Here is a 15,143-nt window from a genome sequence, read left to right as displayed (position 1 = left end):
TTGCAGATTAAAAAAAATTAATAAAAATCATAAACAATAGATATTGATAAATTTATTTCCATTTATCATAATCTAAAATTTACATTTATTATTATAAAAAATAAAAATAAATGATTTAAAAAGCATTTTAAAATTATTTTTCATTACAACCATGGGGTTGTCGATGTTTGAAAGCGTTTTTTTAAGAAAATACAAACACATGGTATAGTAAATTTATCTCCATTTATCAGAATTTAATGTTTACTTTCATTTTTGTAAAAAAATACAAGTAAATAATTTAAAAAAGTTTTAAAATTATTTTTCATTACAACCATAAGATTGCCGATGTCTGAAGCCCTTTTCATAAGAGAATACAAAAATATTTTTATGCCATGGTATAAAAATATCAGATAAAATATCTTTTGCTAGCTCTCTGTTAGAGCTTGTGTACCTTGTTAGTAATATGGCCGTATCGTGATGATATCCCTGGGGATCGTTCAGTTCCTGTTGCCAGCGGCAGAAGTTTCTCAAAGTTTTAGAAGCACTGGGGAAAATGATACCAGCATCCTGAAAGCGAAAGGAAATATTTTTTGCAATAAAAACTACATGGTTAATTTATGAGAAGTAAACATATCTTCATGATTTACACGTCCTGGATTAATGAAAAATAATATTCTTATAAATAAATAAACTTGATATGAAAAACTTGCCGAAACTTATAAACTTAAAGGTAAAAATCATTTGATTATAATTACGTGAAGTGTAACAATTGGAATTGGAGAAAAATTTCAAGGCTAGTTTGGGATTTCGTAAAAATAAATGAATAATAATAATAATGCAGTTTCATGATATGTTACAAATAGTATAGGAATGGAAAAAATCTGAAGGCTTTTAGGAATTAAAAATAAATTAGTATGGAAAACCTAGTCCTAATTTAACCTTTTGGACCTTACGTATAGGACATCAGATTTCATACCCTATAACGTAAATAAAGCTTACTTTTATATGGATTATCGTATAAAACAGGTTTATCATATCATTTATCATTAACATCATATCATGTAAAAAATATGTTTTATCATTTTAATAGTATCACTTTTACATGGGATTTAAAATTTTAATCATAAAAAGTCGGGTTGAAAGGGTTAAAACTGATTACACATAAGAAGACGGATTAATGAAATTGAATTTCTTTCTCCAAGTTTTATTTTATATAAATCATTATTTTAATTACATTATTTACATCATTTAAAAATATTATTATATCAATAAATTTACGTAGGTAATTCAAATTTCAACTCTATTATCAGGTCTCCTCTAAATATCAGTATTTTAAGAGTTTATACGAAATAAAGATTTTAAAATGACTGCAACCAAAGACAGAGATTACTCATTCCAATCTTTCATCGTAATATGATCATTTTTTTTCACACGCAATTACTTACAGCAAAAGATAATAAAATATTTCATGTAAAATGAAAGTAATTAAGAGTTTCAAACATAGTTCACAAAAATATATTAGTTCTATGAATAAAAAATTAAGCACAAAATATTTTCAAAAATTTCAACTAATATTAGTTTTTTTTTCTTTTTTTTAATGAAATCTAAATCTAATTCAGTTTTGAGCAGTCGAAAGGTTTTCAAACTTACCTCATCCTCAGACATGATGATGAGTTTAACAATGGATATATTAATGTTGTTGCCAATACTTGGGTCCTTGAAAATGAGTGATACCTATAAAAATAAAATATTTTAATTTTACACAGTAAAAATCGAGTACTTTAGAGAATATCATGCGACGAATATCTTTATTAGATCTATTAGAATTAATTCACTGAGTTTTTGTTGCAGTTCGGAAAAAAACTGAAGTTTACGATGTCAATAAAGCAGTCTATTAAAATTCTTTTTAACAATTATGTTAAAATATCAGTTACTATTTTTATTCTGTTGTACGCTGTTACGCACGATAACAGAGAGAATTTCAATTACTAATAAAATATTTTTTTAGGATTTTTTTAAATAAAATTCTTTTAATTTTAGAAAGAAATATTTTTATCGAAAAAGCTGAAGATGTAACTATAATTAGCTCATAAATGTAATTCAAGAATTCATCTGCAAGGCTCATTTATACAAAACTTTCAGTTTGCGCTGTTAAATCCCATAAATCCAAATCAATCCAAAACTTCCTAAATTAATTTCTCTGTTTAAATTTGCATTGCCAGAAAAAATGTAATCAAATTTTCAACTTTTGTCAGGCGTTCATTAAAAACTAGGGGTTTAAAAACAATTTTAAAATGCTTCTTCTAACTATCTTCTTGCATCGGTATCACTGATGGAGAAACTTTTAAAAACATCCCACCTTTAAAGAAAATATTTTTTTTAAATCTAAAAGATTATTTAAATCTAAAATATTTTGTTTAAATAAAAAATAGGTCTTCAACTATATCTATTTTCATCATTATTTTTGATAAAGAAGCTATTAAGTGAATGCGCAAAACAAGTAGGGAAAAACTAATTAGCTATAGGAAATCCAAAAATTATTAATTTAAATCAAATAAGTACACCTCCCAAATATTTCTCACACGCATTAAATGAGTTTATCAAACAGAAATCCTCAATTTTGTGGTACTTGTTCTGTGAGGAAAAAAATGGCCCCTCAGTCCATCATATCTTAAATGATTTCCTACCTGTCTTGAAAGAGGTCAACGTGAAGAAAAGAAGCTAATATAATGGAGTAGGTGTGACCTGTGTCGATTTTCGGGGGGGGGGGGAGGAAGATATTTTCCGCTAAATCACTCACCTGCTATTCAGAGAATTTTAACACTGGTTTCTTCAAAAGACGTATATTTGAAAAGATATAAGAGGCTCCCGTACAATGCGAATTCGTGTAGAAAGATGAGAAAATGGTGACTTATTCAGGGAGAACAACAGTTTCGTATAACGCACAAAACAATAATAAAGCATTTTTATCGTCACTTTTTAATGTTACTATCGAATATATGACAAACACAAAGAGAAATTATAGTAATCTTCAAAAAATTAGAACTCGATATTTTGATGAGTCACGTGAGACCAAAAAACACAGTTTTAAAACGTGTTTGGCTATTTGTTGTTCTATTTGCTTGTCTGTTTGTTTATATGTGAACGCGACAACTAAAAAAATCTTTCAACCATTTGGATGAAATTTGGATTGTGGTTTGTACACAAATTTATAGAGTTTTGCCATATTTTGAACGAAATCAATCAACAAAAAGTTGTCTGTCTACCTGTCCAAGGGAAAATGAATATTACAACTTCAAAACATAGGGTTAGATGTGTTAAATTTGATACACAATTTTAGAATATAAAGTATAGATCCGTATAAAATTTAAAACTAACTACTGCGAGGGCTGAGCTTGCTGTCTATCTGTACATTCACATGCTTGTAAACGCAATTACTTAAAAATCTTTCAATTATTTGAATGAAATTGGGATTGTGGTTTGCACACAAATTTATAGAGTTTTTCCATATTTTGAACGAAATCAATCAACAAAAAGTTGTCTGTCTACCTGTCCAAGGGCAAATGAATATTACAACTTCAAAACATAGGGTTAGATGGGTTAAACTACAGTTTTAGAATATAAAGTATAGATCCGTATAAAATTTTAAACTAACTACTGCGAGGGCTGAGCTTGCTGTCGATCTGTACATTCGCATGCTTCTAAACGCGATAATTAAAAAAATATTTCAACTATTTGGATGAAATTTCAATTTTGGTTCGTACACAAATTTATAGAGTTCTGCCAAATTTTATACGAAATCAATCAACAAGAAGTTGTTTGTCTACCTGTCCAAGGGCAAATGAATATTACAACTTCAAAACATAGGGTTAGATGGGTTAAACTACAGTTTTAGAATATAAAGTATAGATCCGTATAAAATTTTAAACTAACTACTGCGAGGGCTGAGCTTGCTGTCGATCTGTACATTCGCATGCTTCTAAACGCGAAAATTAAAAAATATTTCAACTATTTGGATGAAATTTGAATTGTGGTTCGTACACAAATTTATAGAGTTCTGCCATATTTTGAACGAAATCCATCAACAAGAAGTTGTCTGTCTACCTGTCCAAGGGCAAATGAATATTACAACTTCAAAACATAGGGTTAGATGGGTTAAACTTGATACACAGTTTTAGAATATAAAGTATAGATCCGTATAAAATTTTAAACTGAGCTTTCTGTCGATCTGCGAATTCGCATGCTTGTAAATGCGATAACTTAAAAACTCAACGACTTAGATGTATGGTATTTTGTAGATTTAATTGTTTTTATCAAATTTTGGTTTTTATTGTTTGTTTAAAGCAGGTCCAAAATGGATATCCAGTTTTCTTCATTTGACCACAAAGAACAATACGTTAATGAGCAGAACTCTGAAAATAAAACTCTTAAGCACTCGGCGTGTTCACGATTTTGTGCAAGGTCCACAAGTTTAATGCGAGAGATAACACCGTTATTAGAGTCTCTACGAGAAGGTTTCGGGGTGACTATTCCCGCTAATTTTACTTAGAAAAGCGCATATATATACATATTTATTGTTTATATATACCCAGTTAAGATTAGAGCTAAAAAAACTAACATCTCACAAATAATGTGCCAATTAGAAGCGAAAGACCTGTTTTGTACTTATACACATTCATCTGATAATTGCTTGTTCAGTATGACTCAATTTCTGATTGGTGGAACGTACCCTCTGCATTGTATGAAATTTCACTATGCTCTGGATGATGCAATGGATCCAGCACTTATAATTTAGAGTTTATTTCATTAATCCGCATTAGTGTTTATTTATAAAATCAAATTTTATCAAGCTTCCAAGTAGTTCTAGAATTGAAGAAAATCTGGGCACCTCTCTTGAAATTCAGTAAAAATTGATGTAACTAATCAAAACATTTTCAGTTCAGTCACAGAAAAAGTTAAAATCTCACGTGCGAGGTATTTTTATGATTATTTCAACAAATGACTGAAATGGCCGCATTCAAAAGTGGGAAATCAAACGTTGTAAGATCTAGAATTTAAAAGATTAACATTTTTCTTTAATTATTTTAAGCTTTTCAACCTTCAATTTATTATTCAATATTATTAATACTATAGAAATTTGAAATCCCTTAAATTTATTACCATTTTGTGCCAAATGTATGAATCAAAATGTAATTAAATGAATCGACTAACTGTTAAATTATATCTGAAAATATTAAAATAGTAATTTAAGATCACGATCGCATAAGTATATAACATTTCAAAACTCTAGCACGTCATAAAAGAAAAATCGATTAAATAATATAAAAGAAAAATGGATTATATAAAAGATATAAAGGATATAAAAGAAAAATCGATTAAATTATTCTATCTTCAGAAACGTGAAACAAGTCAAAGCAAATAAAAGTATATTATTAGTGAACCAAAAAGTAGAAATTTTTATTATGATTTTTTATTTTAAAGTCTATTTATAATGAAATATAATTCTTTATATTAATATTATAATTATTAATATAAGGAATTCATTAATATTATAAAATTTGATATTTGTTTCTAAAAAATCTACTTTCAGATGGCGCCACGATATGGAATCAAAATATAATTAAAATCTATTAATTGGTAATTAAGTTCTGAAAATATCAAAATAATGTATTGCCACCAAAATTTCAAACTAAAATTTCAAAGCACTAGCACATCACAAAGCGAGTGAAAAATCGATTTCAAAATTCCATCTTTACAAACCTGAGACACATCGTCAAAAGAGCGTTTAAAAAGAAACTAGAAACAAGCGAAGAAGTCTTAGAAATAATAAAAAGAAATAACTGAAAGTGAAAGAGAGGGAGGAAACTCGACTTAATAAGACATATCCGGAACTAAAAAGGCTTATTGGCAGTGCCAATTAAAAGTTTCTTCTCAAAGAGTTCACCGAAATATCGGAATGGGTGAAATTGAAAAGAAACGGTAAGTAAAGGGAAGAGATGCAAAGTGGTATATGGAAGCTACAGAGTTTTATACATAAATAGGCAATCTCTCAGAAATATTCCCTCATTAAAATTAATGAGGTGTGAAATAATTTGCTTAATAAGCTGAATAATAACATTCTTCCACGGGTGGGCCGCAAGTATGCTGTAAGAGCATTGGATTTACATTAAAACATTGTTGCGAATTCAGCAAGGGGGCTGTGTTATCTAAAGAGTTTCCGCTTATTTTTTTTTTTAAAAGATAAACACATTTTTCCTGAGTAAAGAAATGTATTACGCTTTCTCAAAATTACACTTAATGTGCGTGTTTTAAGTTTTTGCTTGATAAAAATTGATGCATTTCACAAATTGCTTCACATTATCCTGGGAAATGATGCATATATGAATGGTTTAGATTTAAAATAAATAGAATTTAAATTTCCAATTTAAAAAATGGACATTTTAATTAAAATAATTATGGATATTTATAAAAATATATTTAATAAAAGAATTTTAATTATGTATTTAAGATTTTATAGTAAATGATTTTCAACTAAAAATTAAGTTCGAGGAAAATTTTTGAATTATTTTTCTTTTAATTTTTATGCCTGTACGGATTCACTAAATAGAGGTTAAGAAATGAATTTTTTTAAAAAGTTAGACATTAAGAGTAAAATAATTTTTTTGTCAATATTCGTAATTTAAATATACATAAGAGCAAACTGTTAAATTTTAATACTATTATAGACCCAGTTTTGAGAATTTACTTTCTAAAATATATTTTTTAAAAACAAACGAATCGGTAAAAAGATCTTTTAAATACAGAAAAGGTATTACAAATCGCAATCACATCCGTTAACCTAATTAAGAAAGTAAGCAAATTCAGTAAATTAATGCAAAAAATATTTATTTAATAATGTTAAAAAGGGTTAGCAACAATACATAAATGTCATTGTGGCTATGTACGTTTGTTCAAAATATTTTCTGAAACAATAGGACCGAATTCGGCCAAATTTTTCACGCTTATAATATAAAACATGAGAGAAAAAATACACTTTTTCAAAAAACAAATATTAATTAAATATTTATTTAATTAGAAATGAGCAAAAATGCCGTGGGTTTTTTTTTTAACTTGTAGAAATACTCAACCATTATTTCTTAAACTTTCTCTTTTCTTTTAATATATTAAGACGCCGTCATTATATAAAACATGAGAAAAAGTACAAAGAAAATTTTTCAAAGTACAAGAATTAATTAAATATTCATTTAATTAGAAAAGAAGAAAAAATTCGTCTTTTCTTACAGGTTGAAATACTTAACCACTATTTTTTTTAAAAAAAATTCATTTCTTTTCTTTTAATATATTATTTGACGACGCTATTATTGGTCTTAAAAGAAAAATTTAACCATGCTTAAAGCTAAGCTTAAAGGTTTTTAAAGGCCATGAGGTTCAACTGATATCCCTATTTTAATTAAAAATTGATGGCAAGACGATTTTTTATATTATAATATTTTTTACAAAAGTAGTTTTTACTTTAAAAATATTATACATGAAAGGTTTTTAAAATCAAGCATCGCCGGGTATACCAACCATTTTATTACAATTTATTAGCAAAATTCCAAAAACAGTTTGCATTACTTCCAGGACTAATTAGTACACAAAATCCAAATACAGAAAATGTGATTAAAAAATGTCAATATGAAAGAATCTGTCGAAATGAAATTGATTTTCAAAAGAAAGAAAGGATAGAAACTTCACTATTTTTTTTTAAAAATTCTCCGAAATATGTTCCATAAACGTTTCAATCTATCGAAAAGCACGGATGAAAAATAACTTGCGCTAAATTTGTTCTCCAATAGAATGTCATAAAATATTAGCTTCATAAAATTTTAAAGCCCTTAATTCTAGTGGTGATCCAAGAGTAACGATTTATGACACAGAAACCACCCGCAAACTTCCTTAACCCTTGAACTGCAAGTTTCTTTAAACTAAACTTTCATCTCACGTATAGGAACGATATCATAAAGAGAACAATCCATCGGCGGTTCCAGTTTCCGAACAATGTTTACTTTCTACTACAAAATCAAGATAATTTAGAAACCGAAAAAAGATACTGCGCAATTCCTTTTTATTTCACAGTAGGATTTTGTGCCAAAGATAAAAATAATTTCTGAATGATAAGTCAAATGTAAAAGACCTTATATTCTTGGATCATTTCTGACATCAAATCTAATGTTTATTTTAAAACGATACTGAAAGATGCTTTTATTTTTATATAACAACTATGTAATTTTACGAAAATGAGAATAAGGACTAAGGAAAAAAATAATTACAATTAATTTTAAATATATTTGCATTAAAAAAGAGTACTTGCAGCTAATTAGAATACAAATGTCAAAATCACATACTTAAACCATGCACTCTATGAAGTAGACCTCATATACTAAGGAATATTATGTGGATAGGAATACAATAAAAGCTTTAAAAATTAATAATTAATAAATGGATAAAGATTAATCTAGGACATTTGTGCAGAAATAATGTTATAAAGAACAATTGTTTTGGTCATGAAATAGGTATTAACATAGATTCTAATGTTATTGGTGCGATATGTTTACATTGGTCATAGTAAGGGGTATCAAATGTACAATATGTCATTTTCCATTCAGGAGAATAAATGTGTCGAGATACCGCATTTTTCACATCAAACAATATTTTTGATAATATAACAGACCAACTAAAGAAATATTGTTTATCGTATGAAAGATCTGGTTTCTCGTCCGCTAGCAGTCCACCTGTATAGAGAAAGACCCAATATACATTTACAAATCGTCATGTTGCACTTTCTACACATTGCACTGTATTATGCATGCAAAGCATAACTACCGCTCAGCCAATTACTAATGTAATCTGGTGATTTAAATTTCAAACTATGCAAGGTACAAGTTCAAGATTCTGAGCTAAAAAAATCTTTTTGAGCATACAAAATTTCCATATCTTAATACATTTACGAAATATTGATTTTTAAATTTGTTCCGGATTTCTGAATCACCCTGCCTTTTCAAAAATATTTACTCTAAAATTGCTTATATTCCACCTTAAAAACACCACACGAAACTCATATACAATTGAAATGCAGAGTCTTTTCAAATTACAACCTTTCTACTTCAAAAATATACTAACTGAAGAGAAAAGGCATTTATTTATGAATCAGGACGCGCGCTCATAGACTTTTGTAAGTTTTATATTACAGGGTAAAAGTTTGAGTAATGCATTTATGCACCATTGAGAAGTATAGGTTAACTGAGGTTAAGTCTGACTCCATAATTTGAAAATAAATAATACAATAAACTAAATATTATGCCATCAGCGCGGATTTAAAGGTAACCTCAAGATATAAGAATTGTAATTTAAATTAATAAGTGAGGAATACGTTAATTGCTTAAAATATAAAATTAAGAATTCAGTTTTCAACACTAGTAATATGTATTCTGTGCAATAAAACTCATATAAAAAATAAAGCTATTTATTTGCAGAGAATTCTTAAAAAAGGCGTATGAAATTTTCATTTATGGTACTTTTATTTGCAACCTTCATCGCTACTTTGAGCTGCAACTAATTACAGAAGATATGATGTAAAGCCTTTGCATCGAGTCAAATAATATAAATGGTCATTTTTTAACCTTTTAATTCGTTTGATTAATACTTTAATATGCTGTGATGCTTAAATACTGGAATCATAGTTTTTAGTCATAGTCATTCAAAATAAAAGATGTCCGAAAATAGGATTGATATCTTTATAATTAGTTATCTTAAGATTACAAATGGCAAAAATAATAACCACGTTAGAACTGAATGTGCATTTGCATACAACAACTTTAGAGTCACGGAAAATTCCAAATAGTTCTAGACTAATTTCAGTTTCAGAAATTGGATTTTTCGGCAAGCGAGAGCTATACAATTAAATTGAAATATAGAAATTGGGAGTGAAGTGGAATAAAAAAACATTTAAAGCCTATAATTTTATATTGAAACATATTTATTTATCAAATATATTATATCAAATTTCTGTGATTTCGCTCTTTAAATGTAATGTTATTTTTACCTCTCTTCTATCAATTCTTCATATTAAAATTTATTCTTAAATACAAGTTAGCTTTTCCCCCAATTTTTATCGGTTTTTATTAAGTACTTGTCTGCAAATATATAAAATTAAACAATGTAAAACTGTAAATAAATAATGTTGAAGGACTATTACTTACTATTGCACAAATCGCACCATAAACATGTACTTTTTGACCGAAAAATTCTTTTTCTTATTAATTTACCTTAAAAACGTTTACTTAGTTTCATTTTAAAATTCATAAATAGATAATTTTATTTTAATGCGGAATAAATTTTGCTTTCACTGTGTACAGGTAAAAAGGATTTTTTAAACTTTGCGAATAAATCCTATTGTAAATAAATTATGTTGGTGCTAATAAAAGCAACGGAATAAAACAAATTTTATTTCAAATTTGAATAAATTTTGCTTTTATTGTGTAGAGGTAAAAAAGAGTTTATAAACTTTGCGAATAAATCTTACTGTAAATAAATTATGTTGATATTAATGAAAGCAACGGAACAAAACAAATTTTATTTCAAATTTGAATAAATTTTTGTTTGATTATGTACAGGTAAAAGAAATTTTATAAACTTTGCGAATAAATCCTACTGTAAATAAATTATGCAGATGTTAATGAAAGCAACGGAACCAAAGAAAGAAAATTATAGACGACTTACGGATGCCATTAATGTCAAAATGTACATCTCTAAATTTTCTCCATGATAGCGTTTCATTTTGCTGTCAGCAACGACCATTATTTCGAGATTCCATTCCTTTGAAATGGAACGTCTTGAACGACGAACTTCTCCAGATCGCAAGCCTTCTTCATCAGAATCTGAAAGAACAAAATATTTTATTGCAGTTGTCTCTAAAAATGACAAAAAATTGCTTCTGAAAGGATAAATTGCAGTTAAATGTAAGAAAGCAAGTTTCTGGTTCGTTAATAATTTTTTTTTTCATTTTGTGTACAACAAAAAATTCTTTTCTATACCTTTGTTTTGCATGACATATGTTTCTGAAGAGCATTCACTTTAGATGAGGTTAGAACACTCTGCGCCAACATTTCAAGTTTTAATGAATATTGTAATTATAACAGGCTGATTAAATAAATACCACCGACATAAACAAATAATGCAGATTAATAAATGCCAATGTGTCTGAAAACTAGATGTTTAGAGCTATCCATATATTTCTTCCGGAATTTCATTTATAACACTCTGATTTTTATTCAAAATTACAACCTTCTTTCTTTATTTTCACAGCATTGACTGTCAATCGGTTGAAAGTGCAGAATTTGTTATATCTATTTCGCTAAAATAACATTAAACACATGGAATTGCAGCTGTGCGACATCATTACTGCTACAGTCTGTAAGATAAACAAGCATATTTTATCAAACTCTCCATAAAATAGACGAAAATGAAATGCCTGGGGTTTGGTTTGGTGTATTGTGATTTAATGGTGCAAGAACTCAAGTGAACAACATTATATCAAAATTCTGATAAATTTTTACGTATTTCTCACTTACTTTTCTTTTCATTTCAGATGTTTAATGACTGAAATCTCCAAGGTTATTTTTCTACTAGTGATCCTGAAATTGAATCATATTTTATATTTTTAAAATTTCAAATGTCTACTTTTAACCTCTACTCAATTTTAAAATATCCAACAATATCCCAAAAGGTGAGATTGTCAAATAATTACAATCATGCTCTCCACAATTCCACGGAGTGTTATAATTTCGAAATTCAAATGTGTTTCGAAGATTATCGATTAATGCAGAAACCATGTCTCTAAGGGAAGGTTTAAATCCTTTTCCTCAGGTATTCTATTACGTGCCCCATATTATATTTCACATTAAATTTGCTTTCAGATTCTGTTTTCTCAGCTTACAGAGACCGACTAAATTCCAGCCTGTGCTCTTTCTAAATGTATTATCATTATTAATCTTGTGAACAGTGTTTATTTACTTCGTCGCTTTCAGTGAAAAGCTGAATAGAAGTCATTAATGTTCGTGTGCAATTTAAACGTAACTTTCGTCACCTATCTCAATAATTATAGAAATTTCTGATAGTAAATTTCTGCATCTTCATCTAACTGAATGGTTTGGAGTTTAAATCATTTTTTGCGTAGAATACCAGAAAGATTTAGAATTCCGTTTCTTAAGTGTAAACAATTAATCTTTTTTATTCTCCACTTTTTTTCTTTAAAAAATGCACATATTTTAGTTCCAAGTTAAACATTATTTGAAAGAAGTTTCATCTTAATAAAATTAATGCATATTAAATATACAAATGAATTATCTAATGAAAATGCTTTTAAGAAAAAGTTGTAATTAATATTATTACTTCTGGCAGTAAAGTGAAGGTGCAAAATTATAAATAAATAAATAACCCTTTGTTAATCATGAAAGAAAAAAATTTCCTTAGGAAAAATTTTCATCTATTTTATTCAAATAATAAGAGCATTTGTACAAATACAGTTAGAAATTTTCTCAGAACTGTCGATTCTTTTCAGTCATGAAATAATTATGTCTTAATTTCAAATTCATATTAATTTGAATGTGATTGAAATAAAACTTTATGATATGGGCTGATATCGAACAGATTTTTTTAAGCTGCACATCTTAATGTCATCTGAGTAGCTTCTACGAATCTTAGAGTTGCAAAAGTCGCTGATATATTCAGAATATGGCATTATATGCATCTACAGCATTATTAATATATCAGTATGCATCAACATAAACCAGAAACAATCGTGATATTCACGACAATTTCTAATTATTTTTAGCTACTTTACTGTTTATATTATTAAAACTTGAGAGCCTGAAAAATATTTCTGGCATAGATAGAGTCTTAGATACATTTTTGATCCAGAAGAAGGCGATAGTACAAATGGTCTAAGACTTTTTTTCTATCGCATGTACAATGGCATGCATGGCGTAGAAAATAAAGAATTGTTTCAAATCTTATAACAATTCAGACTTACTATCATAATTTTGAGCGCTAATATTTCAGACTTACAACCTAAATGATATGTTATGCAGAATGTCCTAAAAGGTCAATTGCAAACTGCAAAAATATGCCAGGCATATTAAAAATAGCCATATACCATAGAATACAGTGTAGCAATTGTAGAAATCGGTCTCTATAGGGGGCTGTTTGAGAGTGAATTAAGTAGAAGGAAAAGATATTCCAGATGAATTTTTATTACAGGTTTAATAAATTACAAATTCAAAATAATACAACGACGTAGTAGCATGAAAAACAACGTTATAAATAGCGCGCAGAATGATGGACACAATGGCAATTCGGACGCAATAACAACAAACCATTAAAGCATTTTCAAAGGGTGGATTGCTGTCTGAAACTATGCAAGTTTCTCAAGTTGTTTTATCCATGCAACCAAATTGTTGCAATCTATAAAATTTGTTTTCCGTTTAACTTGAGCTGAACACTTTGTTTGGCTTATCCTTTTATTTTATTTCATTCGTTAACAAAGAACCTTCCATAGAAAACATCTGCTTTTGTGACTCCATGATTTATTATGAAAATGAATCGTTTCAGTATGTCTGGTTTATTCTTTAACCAGACATAACAAGAATTTTTGGAACACCCCATATCATAGCTTTTCAAATGCTATCGGTCTGGAATAAAGTGAATAAGCAGCAAAGATATATAAAGTAGCATTAATAGAACAACGGAGTTAAGAGAATGTAAATTACCATTGTGGCGCAGTGATCTATTGTAAAAATGAATCGTTTTGGTATATTTGTTTTATCCTTTAAGTTAAAAACAACTGTTTGGAACACCTCATATAACAGCTTTTCTATCACATTGATCTGGAGTAAATCAGATGAACAGTAAAAATGTAAAACGTAGCATTAATAGAACAACAGACTTAAGAGATTATGTAAATTACCATTGTGGCGCATTGATCTGTTGTAAAAATGATTTGTTTTTGTATGCTTGGTTTATTCTTTAAATTATATACAATTGTTTGAGACACCTCGTATAAAAGCTTTTCTTATCTATATGGAGTAAACCAGATGAGCAGCAAAGATGTAAAAATTAGCATTAATAGAACAACAGACTTAATATATAAATTATCATTGTAATACAATAATCTATTATGATAATGATTTTTTTTGTATGTCTGGTTGATCCTTTAAGTTATAAATGACTGTTTGGGAGACGTTGTATAACAGCTTTTCTGGTGCTATTGGAATAAACAAGAATAAACTGGAACGACTGAATAAACAAGATGAGAAGCAAAGACATAAAGCTTAGAATTAATAGAATAACGAACTTACGAGCATTTGTAAATTAATGACTTCGAAATTAATAGATTTTCTAAAAACAACGACCATGCCAGCGAAAGAGAGCTGATTAAACCGTATTTAACCAAGTAGTCATTCAAAACCTTTCAGATTTAGAACAGCCGAAAATAAATGCTTTTCTGGCAGGCACTTTTTTTTCACATAAATAGCTTGGTGAATAATGGGGATGGGAAAATTTCCTTATTCATTAATCTTTTGACAGAATTTTCTTTCTCCTAACAGAATTTTGCTATAAAACAGCTCCTGACAAAGACTTAAGCCGCCCAACTAACCCAACTTCCATTTTTGACAGATTAAAAATACATAATTTTCCACTTAGGACATAATATTCATAATTTAAAACCTTCTTCTTTTGAAATTTTTATCTTTTTTTTTCATGGTTTTCGAACCATAACTTCCTGATAACCTTGAGGTAAACTGCTGCATATTTCAGTTTTCTTTCTCGGTTGCCTATCTAGATGAAAATGAAGTCATATCTTGCACGCTTTCTTATTGCCTCCAGCATCTGTTTTTCAAAGAGGAATTTAATAGTCTCTGTCGTCTGATCTTCGAGCATTTAACAAAATGAATGGCGCAATCAGCTACGGCATTCACCAGAAATAAAAAAAAATATCGTTGTTTATTTACTAGAAGACTTCATTCTTTTTTTGAATGATATGCAATTAGATATTCACTTCCTTTAATATAATAATTTTTTTCATGATTTTTTAAAACTTTTTTTTCCATCAAAATACGCATTAG

The 15,143-nt window shown here is 28.2% G+C and overlaps 1 protein-coding gene across 2 annotated transcripts in view; it reads right to left on the bottom strand.

Annotated features, from left to right (window-relative positions):
• LOC129960214 (A disintegrin and metalloproteinase with thrombospondin motifs 9-like) overlaps window positions 1-15,143 on the bottom strand; it is a 344,112-nt gene that overhangs the window by 77,394 nt on the left and 251,575 nt on the right. Inside the window, exons 4-6 of one of the 2 annotated variants that reach the window (XM_056073454.1) lie at window positions 10,741-10,898; window positions 1,630-1,713; window positions 431-546 (exon numbers count right to left, since the gene is read on the bottom strand). In XM_056073454.1, the coding sequence (XP_055929429.1) occupies window positions 431-546; window positions 1,630-1,713; window positions 10,741-10,898 (358 nt within the window). Of the gene's footprint in view, window positions 1-430; window positions 547-1,629; window positions 1,714-10,740; window positions 10,899-15,143 lie in introns of those variants that run through there. The other variant, XM_056073455.1, reaches the window with a different exon arrangement.

Source organism: Argiope bruennichi, chromosome X2 (genome assembly GCF_947563725.1).
Source record: "Argiope bruennichi chromosome X2, qqArgBrue1.1, whole genome shotgun sequence".
NCBI classification, from domain to species: domain Eukaryota; kingdom Metazoa; phylum Arthropoda; class Arachnida; order Araneae; family Araneidae; genus Argiope; species Argiope bruennichi.
The sequence above is the reverse complement of the archived record's forward strand: the minus strand, read 5'-3'. Positions and strand labels throughout refer to the sequence as shown.